Source organism: Drosophila obscura, unplaced genomic scaffold (assembly GCF_018151105.1).
Source record: "Drosophila obscura isolate BZ-5 IFL unplaced genomic scaffold, ASM1815110v1 contig_17, whole genome shotgun sequence".
In the NCBI taxonomy this organism is placed as follows: domain Eukaryota; kingdom Metazoa; phylum Arthropoda; class Insecta; order Diptera; family Drosophilidae; genus Drosophila; species Drosophila obscura.
The window spans coordinates 2,000,023-2,023,119 of NW_024542757.1; the positions used below are offsets into that span (position 1 = coordinate 2,000,023).

General features: G+C 42.0%; 1 protein-coding gene across 3 annotated transcripts in view; it reads left to right on the top strand.

The window, feature by feature from the left end:
* The first annotated feature begins 570 nt into the window (after window positions 1–570).
* Window positions 571–23,097, top strand: part of LOC111075354 (cAMP-dependent protein kinase type II regulatory subunit) — a 29,019-nt gene continuing 6,492 nt past the window's right edge. The window contains exons 1-3 of one of the 3 annotated variants that reach the window (XM_041592124.1): window positions 571–701; window positions 2,633–2,833; window positions 20,338–20,580. In XM_041592124.1, coding sequence (XP_041448058.1) covers window positions 20,367–20,580 — 214 coding nt within the window. In that variant the 5' untranslated portion in view covers window positions 571–701; window positions 2,633–2,833; window positions 20,338–20,366. Of the gene's footprint in view, window positions 702–2,405; window positions 2,834–20,337; window positions 20,581–23,097 lie in introns of those variants that run through there. The other 2 variants (XM_041592125.1, XM_041592126.1) reach the window with 2 other exon arrangements.

Sequence of the window (23,097 nt, forward strand, 5' to 3'; positions counted from 1 at the left end):
GCGTAACTACATACCAACTACACATTTGGTACAAATTAACTACAGAGACGTCTAGCGAGGATATGTGTACGTTTTGCCGCGTCTTCAATTATATATATATATGAATATTTATTTGTTCGGTGTTTTCATATTATTGTTCAAACGTAGATTTGAACTGGAACTGGCAAAAGAATCACAGAAACGAATATGTAAAATATTGGATTAGCATAAAATATTCAAATGAAAACACCAAATTTTGGGTTTAACCCACTGAGCCCCGCTCTATTTAAATCCTGCGTATACAAATTTCTAGAGGTGGGTATATATCGACCCAACAATCGGTATTGGAAGTGCCAGAGGCTGCCACCAAGTTAGAAAATATAGTTTAGCAGATGTAACAATTAATTTTTTTATTTATTGAATTTTGGTTGTATAATTTTGGAAATTTTGTATGTTTAATAATTATATTTTCTTTTCAGCAGCACATTTTGTCTCACCTACTATAGTTGTACCATGCGATCACATGCACCTATTTGTACCAAATTATACCTTGCCTCCACAAAGCTGCAAAAAGCGTACCTTATGAATAATTCGACCATGCCGCCCCAAAGTTCCAACTAGACTCCAACCAAACCAACTAAATACTTTGCGCGGACCGTTGTGGCGTCGTCGATTCTACGGTCATCGGATTATGCGTTCTGCGTGCGTTTAAAAATTAAAAAGTAATTACAGAAAATCATAACCAAATACCCAATTGTGTCCAAAAATTAACTTTAGCCTCGCCCACGCTCCATTCCCCTCCGTTGCCACTGCCTCTCTCTTATTGTGCAAGTGAATGTATGTAAAAATGTGAGAGCAGGCAAAAAAAGTTACACTACGTGCGCGTAATAAAAAACGAGGCCGATATGCACGAGGAGGAGTGAATGGGGCGGTGGGTGGCGGTCGGTGCTGAAGGTGGAGGTGGCAGTGGTAGTCGTCGGCAGACTCCACCCGCCCCCCTCCCACCACCTAAGAAACATATAATATACATACATACAAAAATCTACCTATCACTTTGGCCTGCTCCCCCGTTGCTGTTGTTGCTAGATGTTGGCGGCAAGGTTTTTTTTCGGTTGGGAAGGAGAGGAGGAGGCCCGCCCGTTGGGCTTCCCTGCTTTAGTTTCGGTGGGGGGAAACAATCAATAAACACGCTTAGCCAGGCCCCAGCCCAGCCCACAAGCCCGATGACGAGCTAAAGTGTGAATAGTCGTCTGATGAGAGGGGGTGGGCTTTGGGGGAGACTTGGCCCCGTGCGCATATGATTCAAATGCCGGTTTTGAGCGCAGGCCGTCGGCAATATTTCGTATTGGCGTGCAATGCATTGCTCCAGCTATGCTTAATCTGTACAATCTCTGATTGGAATTGTTGGTCTCTAATCAGATTTATACACACACACATTCAGACAGTTGGAGAATGTGTAGATGTAAATTAATTAATTAACTGTTTGCGTAATTGAATGAAATGAAATTGAAACTGAAAGATTAACGGCAGTGAGTGTGTGTGTGTGTGTAGAAAGTGTGTGAGGTGAGGGGTACATATTTATATTCCCAAAGAGTCGCTCTCACTCAAGTAGCATATTCTCAGGTGCGTGCGAGCGGAAAAACGGTAGTGCCTCACCTTAAACGTGTGAAATTTGTGTTTATTAGGAGTGTGTGATATGATAAACTGCCTCTATCGACGGCTATCGGTATCGAATTGCAACTCCGAAATTGGGTCAGGGGCAACAACTACTGAAATTGCCAATCGCCACCGCAATTGATACCGAAACTCGAAAACTAAGTCTTTGTTGGCATGTGTAGGAGTTGTCGGGCCAAAACCACACACAAACACATACCCACAGTCGGCAAGTGGAAATAAACAGTACACACCTATGTACATACAGACATACCACGCCATACATAAAAGTGCTATAACAAAACGAATTGCACAGAGAGAAAAAAATATACACACATATGTATGCACACATATGTATGTATATCTGAAATGTTTACTTAAGCGAAAAATTATTTCGCACACAAGTAAATGGGCCAATAATTAATTAAACAATTACATATATGGCAGAACAAGTTAAAAAAATAAACAAATGGGAGAGAAATATATTGTATGGGGTAAAAGGTGTAACAGCACATAAATAAATCATGCTTTAACATTCCCTGGGTAACAATCCAATCAACTTAATTACAGCACTCTCAAAGGAAGCACTTAAATTTTCAGAGTTCGTCTCTTGGTTTTTGTTTCTCCCCCGCATCGTTGTACTTACATATGTATGCGTGTACGTGTATGTAACCACAAAAGCCACCAACCAACAAAAAAACAAAATAGCAACACGATAACAGGCCGGTAGAAGAAAAAAAATTATTAAAAAACCCAGCAAATACGAATTTTTCAATCAAATCTAATAACGAATTTCTGTTGTTGTTGCTTTTTGTTGGAACATCAAAGTCAATTTCTCGAATCTCGAAACAGCTATCCCCGGCCAGAATTTCCGAAGCAATAGCATATCCACAGCCACAGCAAAAACACTGCCTGCCACCCACCCAAAAGCAACAACAACAAAAACAAAAACAAGAACGGCAACCGCAACGAGAGAGTAACAAATTAAATTTGGTTTTAGCCATAAAAAAATCAGCAACAAGAGGCAAGAGAGGAAGCACAGAGACAAGAGTGGAGCAGCCGAGTAGAGGAGAGAAGTGAAGAGCAGAGAGCAACAAAAGCAGGAGCATCCATCAGCAAGTGGCAGTCCCAAACGAAGCCGTTTCAAGCAGCCCATCAAAGTCCGTTACCGTTCCGTAGGGGAAACCAGCAACAAAGTCAGGTGAGTGCCGCCTCGAGTGGACGGATTCCGTGGGAAGGGAAGGTTGAAGAAGGTTGTGGGTAGGAGGGGGGTTCCGTTCTGTCTTGCTGTTTGCTGTGTGTTCCCGTTTTCCCCTTTGCTTGTCTCCCTCTCTATCTATCTCTTTTCTCTCTCCACTGTACGCGATTAAATATTTTACGCGCTTATCAATTGCTCAAGGGTTGGCATTGGTTGATAAACAAATACAAATGAAAAAGCAAGCAGAAATTTAATAAAGCAGCACTCACTCTATACTGACTGTGTGGACTGCTTATGGTGCTTCAGGTGCAAGGTTGTAGCAGTGGAGGGGAAAGCAGTTCGGTGGGGAAGAAGGAAGGACAATTCCAAAAGCAAATCGAAATCAATATTCGCAAAAGTAAAGTTGTGGTAAGCAGAGGGGGGATTTGAACAACAGCGTTTCGATTAAGAAAGTAAATAGTTGTATGACAGATGGATTTAATGCAACTGTTACTTGTATAACAGCTAAATGCCTTCATTTGTATTTGTATGCATACCAGCTATTAGTATAATAGTAAGAACTGTTGAAACAAATACTATTTACAATTTGCTCATTTTTAAACACTGTCTCTTCAAGACCCGCTCCTCCTATTCATTAAACTTTCGCTGTAATTAATTCCACTTTTTATATATTGAGCATTTTCACGAACAGAAAAACTTGTATAACAGACAGACAACTGTCCAATGACAGGCACGGCTGTCCATCCCATCCCATCCATCAACAGAAAAACATACAATTTCTAAGCCAAATTCAATTCAGAGTCAAAAGAGGGCCAGAGACAGCGCGTGAGTGCAGGGAAAGGGAAATGGGTAACTTTTGGGCAGGACTAACTTCAATGCGTATCCGATTCAATGGCCTGGAGCGAGGCTTGTCATTCCATTCTCATTGCTCCCGACCTCTGCGCATCGCATGCTCCCGATCCACCACTCCTTCCTGCCTGCCTGCTCCCATTCCATTGTCACATAGGACAGCAGATTCCTGTCATGTCCTCACGTTTCCTGGACCTGTTAAGCTTATGGCCCGGCTTACTTTTGCTACTGCTTCTGGCGCTTCTTCTCCATTTTCCTGCTGATGGCCTCCGATGGCTGTAAGGTTGAATTCTTCGGTTATTGATTGATTTTCCTTTCATTTTCAGGGTGGGGGGTGCTCGGAACTGGGGCTGGGAATCCATTATGGACAGTAGTTCAATGGAGAAAGCTGTTAAAATAAAAAATTCATCAATAATATTTGCCCAGCGACCGCCCATTTGTATGCAATGGGAAATGCTCTAAAAATAAAAACACAATTTTAGTTTGTTTGGCTTCCTTCGCTGTGCTCTCTTCATAAGCTGCCGCAACTAATGAAAAAGTTCCAGCTTTTTCTATGAGTTGGCTTAAAGGCATTTATATTGACAGGAGCCACATGCTCCGTTTCGTTCATATCCCTTTTATGTTCCTTTCGATGCCCCAGGAGCAGGAGCTGTCTCTCTCTCTCTCTCTGCCACTGACAAGGGTGAACCGATGTTCGGTTGAGCACGTGAAAACCCCATCATAAAAAAAAGGAAAAGCCGACAAAGGACCAGCAACAGAATGAAACGATTCTTCACGATATTCATCTTTTATTTCTTTTATTTTATTATGGCCCAAACAATTGCCAACGAATATTGTTTTTCCTATTCTGATTCGCAATTAATTTATCAGTCCCAAAAATAGAACAGAACAGAATTACGAATCATTCGCGTAAATAAACAGAAAACACGCTGCATATGAACGATATTTTGGCCTGGAAATTGGGGCTTCGTTTCTACCTGTCCAAGGAAATCATGAAACTTAGGTGAATATTATTAATTAGCTCCGTGCTGTTGCTTAAGTTTTAAGTCTAATTAGACAGACAGGAGACAGGAGAAGGGGCAGGAGATAATGCCCTGCCGCGTGACGTCAACTAAACTTTTGACGGATGTTGATAAATTATGTGTAAATATTCGTATTTTGCAATTCTTGATTTGCAAAAGTGAGTCACACTCTCTGTTCCCTCCGATCTGACAAAAGTTACTGCGCATAATTTGGCGTTTTCTTCATCACAAAGTGGCCAACAAATTTCGGCCTAAATAAATAATCATAATTTTTGCTCGGCTCCTCTGCCCTCCTCTGTTCTCCCCCATTTGAATTTCAATCCCCCGCCCCCACCCCTGAAGCGAGAACGAAATGAAAAGAAATATTCACACAGTGAAAAATTTAATTGTTTGGCCAAAAGGAAAAGAAAAACCGAATGAAAAGAAACGTTGAAAATATGTATGTATGTATATGTATATGTCTGCATGTACGTGCGAGTACATCCAATAAAAGCAACGACCTTCGGCGAACCATAAAAAAAATAAAAACCACCACCCAACAATGGTCTCCTTGAGCTCCCTCCCAGACATACTATATATCGTCTTTATATACATATATTTATATTATATGTGTGTATGCCAAGTGCTGCTCTTCAATAATTCTTACTTTTCTCCAGTTGAGAGAAACCCCAAATTGCTGTGGCGATTAGCATGGAAAAATCGATACGATACGAGACATCCGCAAAAATAAGGGGCACATTATTAACAGATAATTGCTGGGGGTATTTGCAGACATGACTGGATTATCCTATATTACTTACAGATGTATGTACCTATACCAGAGGGAATCTTCTTCAAAAATAGTTATCTCTTAATAATATCTTGATTTCTCGTTTCATTTTATTTGAATCCATTTAATTAAAATCGTCTTAGAATCACTGTTTTGACTTCCAACTGTACCAATTTTGTGTGGATTGATTATTTCTGTAGTTGAGTATAAATTAAGCTACAAGTAATACAATTTGAAACTTTGGGTACCATCTGTAGCCCATCTTTTCCTGATAACTTTGAGTCCCCATCGAAATCTACGCTGCTGTATAGGATTTTGTACTTAAAATTAATTCAAATGCAAAGCCAAATGTCAACTTTTGGGGGCAATCTTGTTTCGTTTGTATGCCAAATGGGATTTACTTGCCATGTGTACTGGAGAGTACGCTTCCTGAGCAACAAACTTGGAAAGTTTTCTTTTAGTTTGTTTTGATGCTGTTGCTCTGTTGCTCTGCTGCTTTGCTGCTGCTTTTGGTTAAGATCCTTTCGAACTAATTAGGAAGGGCAACCGCATTTGGCTTTGATGCCTCCGATGAAAGTTTTCCCTTAGCTCTGTCATTTGGTCTCTCTCTTTCTCACTCATTCCCATCTTTCTGTGTGTAAACTTATCTTGATTGAGTTTTACTTCTGCCCTCTATATAGTGTATACGTATATTAAATAAACGATAAAGTTGGAGGCCCTCCCGATAAGCTCCTGTGGCACGTGAGGGCGCGAACTATTATTAGTTGACAGAGAATCGAAAATAGATTAAGTGTCGGACAGCACTGGACTGGACTGGCGCTAGTCAATAAAGTTGGAGAACCAAAGCCAATTAACTTACAATACCATTGACAGGGCATGCTATTTATCCCATTTGATTCAGTTCTGGGTGTTTGCCTTTAGGGGGGGATTCTCTTGTCGAGTGGTGTGTCGACTGTCGACTGTCAATATGCCAAGAGATGTCACCCCTTGAGACCCGTATGGCACTGTGGCGCTGCGGCTGTTGCCTGTGGCTGTGGTGACGGCTCTGGTTGCCCGACCAGACAAAAGTGAATAATTCTGCTCTCATTTTCATTTTCTTTTTCTTTTCTACACAGTTTATTAGTCGTAAATTGTGATTTTTTTTGTGGGGCATTTTCTTTGTGCGAAACTCGTAAATTTCTTTGTCTTTTTTATTTTAATATGCACAGCATTTTGTCTGCATCTCAGATGGAAAATGGAAAAAACAGCCCACGCGCTGGATACACATACATGTGTACATATGTATGTACAAATACATAAAGTATCTGTGCACACATATTGTATATTTTTTGTGTATGTCAGCAGACATAAAAAGAGGAGAAAGAGAGAAGGAAAGATATTCATTAAAAGTGACCCAGTGAGTCGCTTCTATCGTCTAGGGTCTGTCTCAATCATAAATCTCCAGTTGGGCTGATAAGCAGACTGACGCATTTGCCTGTTGACTTGGTTATATCTAAAGACTTGGCTTATCGCCATATATACATATATATGTACATATGTACGTATATATACGTATTGTGTATATGCAAAATGAGTTCTAGTTCTGATTCGATGACGCCTTGCCACCTGGCTGTGGGGTGTGCGGCAGGCCCTGATGACACCTGCGTTGTCCCAATACCAATCTATGTACATCCCAGCAACTGTGCTCCTGGCAGTGCAAATGGTCTCCACTAATTAGAAAAACTTTTCTAGTGTGATGGCAACTTTTAACTTTTTGTTGATTGCAAAACTTTGCTTTTTATAGTCGTACATTTTTGGGAGGGGGGTGTTTGGGTTCGGGTCTGAGTGAAATGTGTAAGGGAGAACAGAATGTGGATGACGAGGTGCCCTGATTGACTGACTGATGGCCAAGGAACATTATCTGGTGGTTGCTGTGGCTGGGTGTTTGGGTTTGAGTTCTGGATTCCGTCTCCTTCCACACACGCACTCATCATGCATCCACTCCACTCGCTTTATGGCGCTGACAAAACTTTGACTTTAATCGATTTAACAATTTTCTCCCTTGGCGTTGGCTCTCTGCTGCCCCAAGGCCCCATGGCTGAGCTTTGTTGTGTTTGCCCACAGGCAAACATCAAAAGTCAAGAAGCGTGACGTCAATTGGAGCCACAAACGCAGGCGATGGTGTAGTGGGTGGTGCCCTGTTCCCCTGTCGCTTGTAGTTGTTGCTACTGTTTACCCTTGTCTTATTAGAAGTGTGGTCAACAGAGCGGCCCACACACGGACACGAAAACGACACACCATAAGAAGAGTAAATTACTTCTAATAGCCCACGTAGCGAGTGTGTAATCTATTTTGAGTCAACGTTTGTTACGAATATAATAATTACACTTGGCTACAAATGTACATACATACATATGTACTTACGAGTATGTACATATAAGGTTAACTTATGGCTTGTCTCTTTCAAAGTTGGGTAATGCCAGATATTTTCGATTTTTCACGGAATTAAAATTCATTTATTACAAAAAGTGTTTTGTGTTTGTGTTTGTGTGGTGTGGTGTGGGCGTTTAATGTCGTAAAATATGAAGCAAGTACAGTTGTGTTACTGCTTGCGGTCACTGGGAGCAAGCGTTGCCAGATGTAACAGAGAGCACCCTCTCGATAAAACATTCACAGAACTCTGCTAACTACCGTGCTAATCGATTGTGCACATTTTTAGATCCACAGTAAAAATAGCACCCGAGAGATCAATGAATCTTTGTTTGTGTTGCTTTAATTAATTAATTAAAGATCACTGCTATTTAATATTTTTGATAATTTCAAGAGGAATTTTAGTGAATGTCTCTGTGGTAAAAAGGAAACCCATTTTGAGTGACCTTTTCCATGGAATTTTTCTGTCTATCACCGCCCATACACATGGACAACAACCTACTCCTACATCCTAATTGATATTTTAAGGGTTGTCTGTCTGGAGCAAGTTTGCTAAGCAAATTTCGTGTGGAGAGCTCTTCATCTTGAAGGCTCCTCCTCGACTCAACTCGACTCGACTTTGGGGCCCAAAACTTAATTTGATTCCCTTGGCAGCTTGAGAGGAGAATCGTGTGCACTCGACTCGGCCCCAAACATCGTTGCAGGCAATTTAATTACGAATTATGTACTCTTATTTATTCATCAGAGATGCAAAATCTGTTTTTATTATTTAATCGAATGGAACTCATACTCCTGCATATGCTATGTATATCCTGCTGTCTGTTGTCTGTATCCTTTGTAAGTATTTTAGTAAAAAAAATAATATTTTTATTAGTTCTTTGATAATATTATAAGGATGCCTTTGGGTTTATTTTATTTTTATTTTTGTGTGCGTAAATTCATTTTGCTCTTTTGTTTGTTTAAGATTATTTGTTTAAGTTTATTCACTCTCCTTCTTTATATATGTGTATTTCCCTTCTATTGTTGTGTCTGCTTCCGTCCCCCACACCAGCACCACTGTGTTTTCTTTTTCTCAACTTTTTGTATGCTGTGTCTTTGCTTTCGGTTCGTTTGTCCCTTTTTGAGAAAGGGTTCAAGAACTTTGATTCATTGTCAAGCGGCTTAAAATGTTACGACATGCGGCATGCGACCGAACGTGCGTTAAAGTGAGTCTTAAATTCTCTTAAATTTATGGGGTCACTGTAAAACCTTCTATTTCTGACACTTCCATCTCTCTCCTTCTACATTTCTCCTTCATTGCGCAATGAGAAAGTTTCTTGGGTGGAGAGCGGGGGGTTAGGCCCTAACGCTGGGTTTCTACCCAAAAAAAACAAAAAAAGTTGTCAAAGTCTGCCACGTGTAATGTGGCCAAAAAGCCAACATTCTTTTGGCTGGAAAAACGTACACGTAAAAAGTGCCAAGTAAATTTAATATTTCCCGTGGAAAAAGGAGGAGAAGGAGGACGAGAGAGGTCGAAAAGTTTGTGTCTCCTGCCGTCGGCAATCCATAGTCCCTGCTACATGTTGCGCTTTTCTATGTGTGTGTATGTGTCCTCTGGATATATGCATGTATGTACATATGTATGTATACTGCATATGCAACATTCTCTCCTCTCCAACCAGATACAGATGCATAGCATATGCAACCCATAAATAAACATAAGTTGTCGCTTCTGCTCCCATTTCGCTTGGACTTTTATGAGAGAGCAGCAGGCAAGCAGTTTTTTATGTATGGCAATATATATATTCATATACTCGTATGTATATATTTATTCAGATATTTGTATAAATATATTTGAACAATATTTCTTTTGTGAACTCTGAGCCATTGTTGTGGTGGTCAAAAGTGTACCGCGCGGGATCGAAACGAAAGATAAACTTTTCCATTGAAATTCAGATTGAACTTTACTTAAAAAAGTACTTCGAATGTTTCTGAATGGGTATACGTTGGTTTTTCTTAATTTTCCTTTCATTTTTAATAATTTCTGTTATTTTTACACACCTCTCATTAGATTAAAAGTCGTTTAAAGCCGCCAACAATTATTTTCATGATTTTTAAATGCATTTAAATTGTATTAAATACTTTGTGGCTTTTTAATTTTTTTTCTTCTAGTTTCTATCGTGTGGAATAGAGTGGATAAATGAATAATACATGAAATTAATTTAAAGAGCTTAATGCGTTAATTTGCCAAACATTTTTCCACACTTTTTTAATAGACATTTAATTGAGTTTTCAAATGAAATCGGCAAACATCAATTGAATATATTTGAACAGAATTTTTCGGACATTTAAATAATTGTTGAGCAATTTTCGCATTTGAAAACAATGCTAATTATGCAGTTAATTTGAGCCATTTGTCAATGTTGAATAGTGTGTGTGCTTGTGTCGTGTCTAATCGTTCCTTTTGTTAGTCCGTTTGCTCATTTGCGGGGCATGGGCATGCCTTGTATAAATATATATTTTCTAGTGAGGGGTTTTCCTCCCGGTAAAAGTCAGGCCCCATAAATTTACAGTACTTGGCATAAAAGTGCGAGAATTTCAAAACAATTTGAATATCTAAATATGCATTTACTTATTTGTACTCGTATCGGTATTCGTATTCGTACTTGGGGCACGCTGCTGTCGTTTGCCGTTGCCGTTGCTGTTGCTGTTGCCGTCGTCTAAATGGCCTCACATTTATTTATCGCACGACAAATGTCACTCGACCGTTTCAAATGATTGTCATACTTTCTGTTTTTCCGTTTCCCATACCCTTTACGCCCGTAAACTTGATGGAGGTGTGCTGGAATATTGGAAAGCAGATGCGCTGAATGAAGAGACTAAAATAGAGATGTTTCAAATTTAGTGGCTGAGGTGCTGCAGGGACCGATTTACCACTTTTTTTACCACTCCATCAATCTATAATCAAATCATACTGTTCGGGTACATTTTAAGACTGTTTTTTTGGTTTTTTTTTTCCTTCCATTCCAATTATATCTAATGCTGAATAGTGGGTATCCCATAGCCTAAATCAGTTCTCTCTCTGTTTTTGCAGCGACACTTTTTATGCAGTTGTTGTTTCCTGCCTTGACAGCCCCCACACGTTCACAGCCTTATGAATTGGCATAGTTTTTTTTTTTTTATTTTGTGATGTTTTTGTTTTGGTTGGAATAATTTAGTTATTTTTGTCGGCCACTGATCGCCGTTGATAGTGCAAATCAAGCTGATTTAAAGGACACTCGATGTCAGTGGCAGCCTTGGGGCGGTTGGCCAGCTTATTGAGTCCACTCGCAGCACTCCTGCGGCTCCACTGCCACTTTGGCATATGGACATGAGTCCTTCGTACTCTCGTTAGTCGGTCCTCGTCGTCATTATCCCCTTGGCTAAGTGATTTCCAATGCAGTTGGCAGTGCAGTGGGAGCCGCAACGAGCCACAGGATAGGGGGGAAAGGAAAAAGTAATTTGCATAAATGCCAAGTGAATGTTGAACGTAAAATGCAAAAGTGATAGAATGGTAGAATGGTGGAGGCCATGTCGGTGGCAACGGCGACGGCGACAATGGCAAGACCCCCATGCTGTTTATCAAGTCCAACCAACGGCTGGGCCAAGCCGAAAACTGAAGCACAAAATTTGCATTTGTTTAGCACATTTTGCACATTAACCCACATGCGAAAGGGCAACACCAAAGGACGTTGCCGCCTTGTTTTCTCCGTCTGTTGTCTGCCATTTTTTGTTCAAGGCACAAAACATTGCAGCTTTTTGCATAATTATCCAGAACAAGTATAGCTACAGTTACAACTGCAGGTATAGCAGCTATAGACGGCGACCTGCTTAACAAGAATGCAAACATGTATGTGTTGTTATATGTTTATCTTTAAATAGTGGAATAGGAATAGGAATAGAAATAGCTGCTATTCTCTGACTTTGATTGTCTTGTTTTGAAGTCTCAATGAAGTACGTTTTTGGGTGGTAATTGCATTACTTATCCACATGTTTGCATATATTGTACATACATAACTTCATGCAATTGACATTTCCATTTGCATTTCCATTTGCCATGGGGCTCGGCATCACGTTGGTTGTCCGTTCATGGAGTCCCTTTAATGTATGCTACCTTAATTGCGAAATATATGGATGCCACATGGACACAGGCATCGATTTGCAGCTCTCACACACATACATACATGTAGATATGTATGTGGATGTGGTGGTTTGTTGGGCCATTAATTCGTATTGATGCTTAGCTTATAGTTGCTGTTGCCGTGTCTGCTATTGATGTTAACGAGGTAAGGGGTCATTAGAATGCATTTGAATTCAGGACAGAGGCAATAATCCTCCTTTCAATAGAACTCATGGTATATCTGCATCAATAAACACTTCGATTAAGTCCTGTCTGTGGCCAAATCGACTGCTTATGGAAGTTAAGGAAACGAGTTTTAATTTTTGTGGGTTTCTGAAAGCCTTCTGAGCGCTCTGTATCCCAAGGAGCAGGTGTATTGTTCAAATGTGTGTGGACTTTAAATAGATAAAGACAAAATTGTGCATGCTTTTTGTACCTTGAACTTTTTAATGGAATATTTCGAATAGAAACCAACAAAATGAATCTAAGGGAATAATCCTTATATCTTTGCGATCCCTAACTTCGATAACTTCATAAGATAGTTGACATAATTTTCTAAAAAAAAATTTTAGCCGGCCAAAAGCCCCAGCAGCTGAAGTGTTCATATAAATAAAGAATTAAGTTCTAATAAACAAACAAGCCCTAACTTTGTTGGTAATAATGTTGCAACAAAACAGTTTTAATTATCAAAAGACAGGCACCCAATTGGTAACATTCATAGCCAACACGAACCATTCGATTCAATGCTGGCTTCTGCTGCTGCTTCTGGCTGTAATCCCCGTTTTGGCCTTTTAGGCTATTGTCTTGCCATTGGACCCCCCACCGGCAATGACTGGCAATCAATGCGCTAAACCGACTGTAACACTCTCGTTACTGCTGCCACTGCCGTTCTGTAGTTTTTGCTTTTGCTTCAGCTTCTGCTGTTGTTTTTATCTCTACTGCCATGTTGTTAATTGCCGAAAAACTCACAGTTTGGGGTGTACTCTTACTCGTTTTTCCCTTTGTTTTTGTTTCGTGGGTGGTGGTATGGGGGAATTTTTATTTCCATTAGTTTTTTTCTGTGTTACTTTTTTTTATTTGGTGGGGCTTGTGTTTGCCTTTGAGCACGCGCCGTTTAAAACCTGCCACGCGCAACAAATTTTGGCAATGTTCGACGCGGAGGGGAGGTGGGTTGCCAGGAGCTTTTCCCGGGGGTGGGGGGGAGGTGGAGGGTAATCGTGTTTAAAATTAAACTGAGAAAACGACAGGCACAGGCACAGGCAGCAGCAACAAATGGAAGCATTTTCATGGCACGAATCGGGTGGTATTTAGAGGTGGGGGGAGGGCCAACAAATGTAGATAAACGTTTTGTTACAACACATAATCGCAATTGCTGTTTCGGGGTGGATACAGCTGCACAGGACACACACACACACACACAGATACAAATACAAGCAACATCCGCGTAGAGAACGACAATTAAGATACAGTGGAATATGTCACAGAAAGAAACGCAGAGGGAGAGTCATAAGATGTTCTTCAATGCCCTGTTGGCACTGTACACCATTTTGCTTTTTATGTATCCGGTGGGGTAGCTGTTTCTACTGCTGCTGCTTCCACCTTTAAAGCGTATCTGTATCTGAGCATCTGTAGAGAGAGAGAGTGAGAGAGAGAGAGAGGTGGAGAGAGTAAGATACATAATTGCTCTCTAATTTAACGCTAATGGACATCAATTTAACCATCCATCCAGCAGTCAGTATCATCCTGGCTAAAATAATTGCTGGATGCCCTTGAGATTGTGCGTGGGAGAGGCCTCGCCTTAGGAATATTTGTTGGCTTTTAACTATTTATAGCCAACAGTTAAGAGACAAGAGCCTGCCAGCCTGCCAGCCTGAGAGCCTGAGAGATGAATGAGCATTAACAGTGGCGCTGCAGATTAGTCCTTGATAAGTCCTGTGGCCTTATCCTACACTTGCGGCTTCCTCCTGCGAGAATCTCAACTCAAAACCCATTTCAACTGAATGTTGTTTTAATTGTAACCAGCCACAGACATTTGTTAATGATTTATCGAATGAAATTAAAGACTGAGTCCCATCTTAGCCACAGAGATGATTTAGCAAAGGACTGAGCCACTGGTCTCTGCTCTAGTCTGGTCTCTGGAGAGCATTGTCTCTTATCCAGTATCCTCTCAGACATTCGAAATGGGGGCCTGCCCAGATAAACCTTTTGATGTGCATCGTTTCGTTCGTTTCGTTCGTTTCTTGGCATGTGCGCATCTTCTTCAAATCCAATTGATTAAAAAGTAATTGAATCGGCTGCAGACGGAGAAATTCATAGCCAGAGAACCGCAAAAAGGCGACAGAACAGAATGGAATTGGCAGTCAGTCAGTCAGGCAGGGAGACAGGGGCAGGGGCAGATGTCAAAGGTTAACAGGCAAGTCGTTGTCTTACAGACAACTCCACCTCCTCAAAACTGATTTAAAATTGAAAACGAAAGGCGTTATACATGTAGTGTGTGTGTGTGTGTGTGTATGTGTATATATATACATATAAACGCGTAAATGTATTTTCCCTTGAAAATTTCGTTTCAACAGTTCGCGTGGCCTGTTAAATTCCTTTTGACAGCTTTAAGCGTTCCATTTCCATTGTACGTACATACATACATACATACATATACATTCATGAACTGGCAGAGAATATACATACACACAAATATCCTTTATAACAAAGGGCATTTGGAATATGTGTGGTGAGTCAGCATACCGTATCCAGCAGAACACCTTCTTTTGCTGCTGCTGCTTAGCGTGCCACCGCCCTCGCCCTCGCCTGCCCCGCCTGCCTCTCATTACGCATACGACATGTGTTCCGTTGAGCGTTAATAAATCAATACCCAAGCAGCAGGCAGCAGGCATCAGGCGGCAACATTTTCAAGCTGATAACCTTTTTAACTTGAACGTCACAAGAGGCAACACAACACAACACCTTACCCCCCGAGAGATGCGAAAGGTCCTGCCAGGACAGCTCCTATACTACAGAAACAAATACGAATTTTTGCCATTAAAGTTGCGTGACGAAGTGAAATTTGCCTCAAAGACTCGCGGGACTGTATGTACAAACATATATATGTACATATATAACTGGCATATAGAGGAAACGACCCAAAAGTACTGAACCTCGCTCTCGCTCTCTATCTCTATCTCTGTCTCTGTCTCTCCCTCTCTCTGTATCTCTTTCTCTGTTGCTGCTCTTTGCCTCATCATGTGGCGCGTTTTGAGCTCAAGTGCCGGCGGCGCCCTGAAGTATGCCCTGAAATTGCTTTGATGTGGATGCGATATTTTGTTGTCACAATAAGCAGAAACATATACATATGCACATATCCTTCGTAATACCTCCCCTCCCCTGCCCGCCCCCGCTGTGAAAGCATTTCAGTGGGTGGCGGAGACCGGAACTGAAATGCCAACGAATATTAAGTGCCCTGTTCGCAGGGCCAGACATCTTACATATTTCCCTCTCCACCCCTCCTCCTTCTTGAGCTGCCAGTTTGATGCACTGACCGGAAGAGAAAAACATTCCAGGAGAGCATATAGACAGCCCGGACATGACACCAGGTAGCATTGGGGACATGCCAGCGGGTACATGGAGAACTTTTAAGTGTAGAAATTACATGAGAGGAGAACGAAATGGCTAAGCGAAATATAAGCTGGGGAGTGAATGGGCGTGGAATGAGGTGAACCAGATAACTGGAAATATAATAAGAAGGAGTAAGAAAAGTTAGGGACGAAAACAGATATGCATGTACATAGATGGTGATGCGTGATGCGGAAGCGCCGCTCACATAACAAGCTTGAACAAGAAAAGAACGAGAGATATGTAGACAGACAGAGACAGAGAGAGAACTATAGAACGATTTAATCATGACCACAGATACAATTTGTTCTCTCAGTTTCACTTTGGTTTGCTTGCCTTGAAACTATAATATTTATGCATGCATTTATCATCAATATTCCTCGTATGAATGATCATCCTGGATTCACATTTATCAGAGTGTCTCCTCCTCCCCCCCCCCCCATTCACGCGTTCTGATCCTTTGTGCAGGAATTGCATCATAATTGGATTTTTATTTGCTCGTTCTTGTGCGTCTAACCACTTTGCATATGCAATACGAGTGCACGTACAAACATACATACATATTTATAAACATATGTGTGTGACAGGACACTCTTTCAGGGGCAGAGGCAACAATGGCTACAGCGACAGGGACGAGGACGGGGACAACCACAATGGCACTGCACTTGAGCCCTGGTGCTGGCCTTGTCTCGCAATTTATTTCTCAACGATTATTCTTGGAAATCTTTTTGCCATGCAGAGTTCTGTCATTTGGCTTTTGCCGCTGGCACTTAACCCCATTCCAATAGAATACATAGTTGGAGGAGCATGAGAAGGGTGTTTGTGTGTGTGTGGGAGGTCAAGTGAGGTTCGATGTGTGTGTGTGTGTGTATAGTGCTGTCTGCCTCTCTACCTCTGTCTGTCACTCTGTCTCTCTCTCTGTGTCAATGACAATGATATGGACATGGGGCATACATAATAATTAGGTCGCTTCAAGTACAAGTTTTTCCTTTGTTTAAGGCCTTCCAACTGTTGAACGGGAGTGAGGGCTGCTACACCCGCAAAAGGCCATCAAATTTTAGATGTTACACACGCATGTGGGGCGGCCCTTCCTTAATGAAGTTAATTTTTTTTAGACAAAACCCTCGCACAGGTGTCCCATTTCCCCCATTTCTGAACTGTTGACGTAATTTGATAACATCGCCCCTGCCTTCCAAAACAAATTTTTTGTCACTGACTCGCAATTAGGAGCAGATTCTGGTGAAGAATCATGGAAACAGGTTTCCAAAACAGCAACAGCAACAGCAGCAGTAGCAGCATCAGTTGCTCCTTCATTTCGTTCTCTGTTTGTGTCGTGTCATATGGTCTTTTGTGTTTGGTTTTAACGCTCAAGACTCAAGGTCTTAAGATGATTTTGTCATTTGATATGGGATTGAGGAAATGTTGCGCAAAGATAGTGAGAGAGAGAGAGAGAACATTAATTTATAGAGTTCCTAAAGCGGTTACCATTGGCAATAAATGGACGATAACTGAATCGGAATGGTTATGAAATACCAAAGTTTCCAGGCAAATAACTTGCCATCAAGCGGAAGCTCCAAAGAATGTTTTGTGCACCACAGCTATGCCTGGGACTGTGGTGGGTGGTGCTGTACGTGACGGGTGGGCGTGCCACCTGCTGCAGAGCTGCAGTAAAAATGACATTAAAATGGGAGTCATAGCTGCACTACTTAGTGTACCCAACACCCACCCCACACCCACACACCCACAGGGACAATGAAGAGATAATCATTTTAATGGCAGTCCATGGGATGCTCTGGCTCCATCCTGGGGCTATATTGCGGTGAGCTTTTCCCTCAAATGGCATGGAGGGTAAAAATTAGTTTGGTTTAATCCCATCCTCGTAAAAGCGTTTCACGGCTGCTGATGATTATGGGTTGAGCCACGATGCTGATGATGGGGCATAATGGTAGGTTATGGCTATGATGCTGGCCGGCCAATGGATGGGCAAGCCTTGCAGAAACTGAAACCAAATAATACTCGTACCATGGAATTTTATTTTTGAAATGTGCATGACAATGAGAATGAAAATGCGAATGGGGATGCGAATATTAGAGAAAATTCTGGCGGAAACAGTCGACAGGAAACAGCAGGCAGCAGTTACTAGAAAATGGTTTTGAATTCCTGTATTTGCTGAGGGAGAAGTTCTATATTCGTGAATTTTCCCTTTGCTAACAGCGGGCTATCTGTAGCAATAATAATATTATATATTATAGAGATTCTGCAATCTGTATTTCTGTATGAATCCTTAAAACAGAACTTTTGCGTGAAATGAATTACATTTCATTCAAAGGAGAACTAATATACGAGTATATGTGCAATTTCTAAAGGAAACCTGCAACTATTTGTATGCCAGAGTCAAGTTTCCTTACCGCTGAGAATATACATAGCATACATATATACATTTTTGTATGCTTTAAGTATACGTTACATCTATAGATGTGCACCTTTACCTTCCGCTTGCTACGGGCTGGGCTCTCCGGCTGCTGCGGAAATTGTGAGGAAATGAAAATGGTTTAACTTTTTCTTTCATTTTTATTTTCTTATCTTTTTTTTTTTGGTTTACACTTTTTCTCTTTTGCCACCATCATAGTGTTGTGTCCTCAAGGGGATGCAGTGGCTTGGTCGTAGACAGGGGCAGGAGATGGAGATGCAAAGCGTAGACACTGGCAGACATTCAGACATTCAGACTCCCATTACTTGAGAGGCATGGCGGCTATTTATAGCTGCTTTGTGCAGTGGCGTTTTGCGTTTACGCTGCATTGCGTTGCATTGCTGTGCATTGCGTTGAGTGAACCACCTTGACCCACTCTAATTGCATGTCTAAATGGCTGCCAGACAATGCCCAGAGCTATGACTACTCGACCATCGACCAATCAGTGCCAGTGGCAGAGTGGCAGAGAGGCAGAGAGGCAGAGTGGCAGTGGCCAGAGGTGGTACTTAAGTGGAATCGAGAGAGCAGACAGAGACACAGAGAGATAGAAAGCATCTTACAGATACCGATACGATGCCAGAGCGTTTCCAGAGGATACGCAGCAACCTTTATATTAGTTTTAAATATTTATTTATTCCGCCAGGCCTTTAGCTGTAGCCCAAAGTTGAATATTAATGAAGTTAATTGAAAAACTTTGCACACAAAAACAATATACCAACAGCAGGACCAATATCCTGGAGCCTTAAACCCAACCCCATTCTTTCCACTGCCACAACAGAGCCACCGTTGCGTCTGCTGCTGGGGCCAGAAATTAATTTACAAATTACGACAAATGAAATGTTGCGGGCAATTGTTGAGGTAGAGGCGGTTGTCGTGGCAGGCGAGCGGCGAGAGCGGGGATATGTACTTCTTGAGCTGGAAAAAAACTCCACCCGGCCACGGAACACCCACAGAGCGCCCTGGAAGCGCCTTGTACTCAATATGCAATTTACATAATTACGCATATTTGCAGGAAACTTATAAATATTAATGCTGCTTCTTCGAAAAATTAAGTTGTTTGTTGATTTCCAAAAATGAAAATGTTGAAAAATGAATAACAAAATGGCTGGAATGTGGGAACAGCCACTTAAGCATAGACAGGAATATTAATTCTGTGATTTTGTATAATCTTTGGGTTACAGAATTAAAATAGCAATCAAGAAGCATTCATTCAATCAGAGAGAAACGATAGAAAATTCAGATTCGGAGATTAGCTTTAATCAGATACAACTCCACACGTACATATGTATGTATGTGAGATCCACATATTTCGCATATCTTTTCTGTTCAAATGACCCTATATACCCTCTCCACCCCTCCGACTACTCATTTACTGGGAAAACAAGCGACCATATGCAACCAAATTCAAATTTCTATACCAAAAAAAAACAAAGCAAAAAAGAGAAAGAAAATGAAAAAAAGAATAAAAGTATAAAAGTGAATTACTCGTAAATTATTATTGGTTGCAACTTGTTTTTGTGGGGTACACAACCCACCGATAACGACAAAAATTTAACATGAATCTCACGTCTGTCGCTTTTCGACGAACGACGAACAAGACCAAAATCTAAAATTGTGCAATGTTGAATCATGAGCTGACGCGAAGCGATGGGGCGCTGTGGCGATGGGACTATGGGGCTGTGGAACGACGATGGGTAATGCCTGATGTCTGTGATGTCTGATGGGCGACAACATGTGGTTGTGGAGAGGGCGGCGGGAGGAGCTATAGAGCAGGGCTTGGGATCACGGCTGGGGGTAATTTGCATCTAAATGACCGACAGACATCGGCGGGTTAACCTTCCCACATATCGCCAACGAGCCACCCCCCCACCATCGTCGTCAATGGCGACTGCATTGAAGTCTCCGGCGAATTTTCGGGGGCTGGGTGTTTGATTGCAGTTCATGTGCTTGCAGGTGGCAGGAGAGATGGCGACAGAGTTCAGAGTTCTATGGTAATGAAGTGTGTGGCTGTGGAGGGACCACAATCTCTTGGCATATTGTAATCTTCGTTTGGCAGACGATGGATTATTGCCCACAACCCATGTTCAGCGGTTGCCATTTCCACATTTCCATGGAAACTGTATTTAAAGTGAATTAAATTTGCGAAAATTCACGAGTTCTCACGGAATAATTTATAAATTATTTAAATGGAAATTACAACAATTAAAACTCATGTATGTGTATATCTCTTTTTCAAACCAACAGCAAACAGAGCAAAAAAAAAATACACAAATATGTCGAGCGATTCGAGTCGGCGTATCCAAGTGCCCGAGGAGCTGAAGGAGGTCCTTTTGCAGTTCTCCATTGCGTATTTGGTGGAGCAGCCCCCAGATGTGATCGACTATGCCGCTGATTATTTCAATAAGCTGCAGGCCAATCGTCCGGCCCCGGCCAATCAGGATCACAGTCAGGATGATCAGCAGAGCATCAACTCCCAGGATGGAGAAGGTGAGTGTGGGCACCCCACCCATCAATTGCGTGTCCTGTCATATCCATAACCTTACGTTTGTGGATTCCTTTGGATTTTCCTCCCTATTCCTTTTATTTGCGTGTGCGTCAACATTCCTTTGGGAGGGGGTCTGCGTGCGTGTTGCAACATTCTTTCTTGGTTTATTTTTATCTTCCGTTTCTTTTCTTTTCTTTTTATTTTATTTTATTTCTTCCTCCGTCATGCGATTTGTTGGCTGCAATTTTTCAGCTGACGTCAGCAATGTCAGTTTCAGTCGATGTTTTGCAAAAATCACAACCGCACACATCCCCCAGGAACATTCGAATACATTCGAATACGAGCAAGTAAAATTCTGACCATCTCTGGCAGTAATTTCATATTAGCAATTTGATTTATAGGATTTTCCTTTCCCTTTTTCTGCTGCAATAGTAGAAATTGAAAAGTTTTTCCGTTCAGTGTAAAGTTTTGTATCTCCGAGCGAAGTAGGCATCCATCTTTCTCCCTCTCTCTCTCTCTTTCTGTTGGCCTTTCAGCACGTGTTCGGTATGCGGATAATTAGTGCCCGTCCCCCACCCTAAATGATGTGGTCATAAATCTTCGGCTTCCATGGTATATATACCGAATATATATCCTGTATATAGTTTATCTTGAAACCAAATTAAATAATGATGGCGATGAAGCTTTAGCAGAGTTCAATTTGTTCCTGTCTCTGCCTCGTTCTCTCTCCCACTCTGAGGCTTTTGTTCACAGCTTCCTTTTGCGTGTTTATCTTCCGGTTAATCAAACACGCAGCCCTCGAGGGATACCAACACCACGAGGTAGGGATGTCAAGTGTATGAAGGGGCGGGGTCGTGGCAATTGGCAGACACACAGACAGAAGGATAGACAGAGGAAAGGGAGTGGCCATGGCTGCTGCTGTTCCTGCCATTAAAAATCTATTAATTGCGCACACAGCTGCCGCCCGAAGAGCAGAGCCAACAATATGGATGCAGCTCTCATTCTACGGATATATACCATATGGATATATGCACGTACATACATACATACGTATGCGTATGTATATGTGTAATCCTAGTTTGGATGGAGCTCGGAGCAATTTTGTTGGGTCTTTTGTCTCACTATTAACCCGTGGCTGCCCGTCTGCGGCGATTCCCGTTCCCAAGCCAAAGGCTTCCCGTGCTCACTGAAGCCCTCAAAATCTGTACGAGCTCTGCCTCAACTGGAGCGAGAGTGACACGCAAATAGATATCCATGGCCATCCCATCCCGTTACCTGTCTCCTCGCTACTGTCTCCTCTATCCATGATCTATCATCCGCTTCCCCTGCTTCGACGCGCTCCACATCGATTTTTGTTTGTATTTTTACGCTTTGATGTCTATTTCGGGGATAGAGCGTTCTGTTTAAATTTTTTAGCTTTAAAGTCGGGGGAAATTCACTTTGCCCGGAGACCCAAAAAAATGTGCCCCCAATAAAGGTGTGTGCTGGTAAAAGAGGTGTTTGCTGGCAGGAGGGGTGTGTGTGCGTGTACTTCCAAAAGAAGTATGTCCTCCCAGGAGAGGGTGTGTGTGTGTGTGTACTTCCAGGAGAGGTGTGTTACTGTGTGTGCTGGCAGGAGAGGTATGCGCTGACCATGGTACATTTTATTAACACTCTGAACAGGTGAAGCAGCAGGAGCAGCGGCGGCAGTAGTCCATCATAGACAGGAGTAAGGGGAGTTCTGGAGCCCTGAGCGCGACCACTGAGGCATACTGATGAACAGCTCATCCAACATCCAACTCAGCCTCAAAACACGCTTCATCGGGCACACAGGGCGCATGACATGCCCCAGGGATGATGATGGCGACTGATGAACGGAGGATGGGGTAACATTTCAACATTATTGACATGCCAGCGGCGTTTTGTGGATGGTCTCTGAGTATATTCGTATCTCTGTCCAAAACCTAAACGGAAATGACTCTCCATCAGTGAGCTCTGTGTGTGTGTGTGTGTGTTGGATGGCTAGATGCCTAGACTTTGGGGTGGTTTGGTTCTGTCCTCCTGTTGCGCTTAATAATAATCTGTATGTTTTTTCCATGTAAAAAGCCAGAGAGAGAGAGAGAGAGAGATTGCTCATGTTAATCAAGACAAAGAGTGTGGCTGTGACAGTGTGTGCTATTTATAGCAGAGAACTCAACGTTGAATGGACAGGGGGTAGGCATGCCGCCCCCATACATATGGCCATAGAAATATGTATAAATAAATGGGCGGAGGAACCACTTGAGTGGCATGCTGTGTGTTGCCTACTTGCAGGCACTATTTCCGCTTTGGTTTGACACCCCGTTTGCCTGTCATCATGCCCACACATAGGCACCAGCGTCGGATCCAGCGGTGGCTCCAATGCTGCGGCCCTTATGCCAGAAATGGCACTGCCACTGTCAGTCAGTCACTCGACAAACGTCAACAGGATAGCACCATACACAAACCGAACAAGTGTCATTCAGTACCGTTAGTCGGGAGTCGTAGTCGTAGTCCGGTTG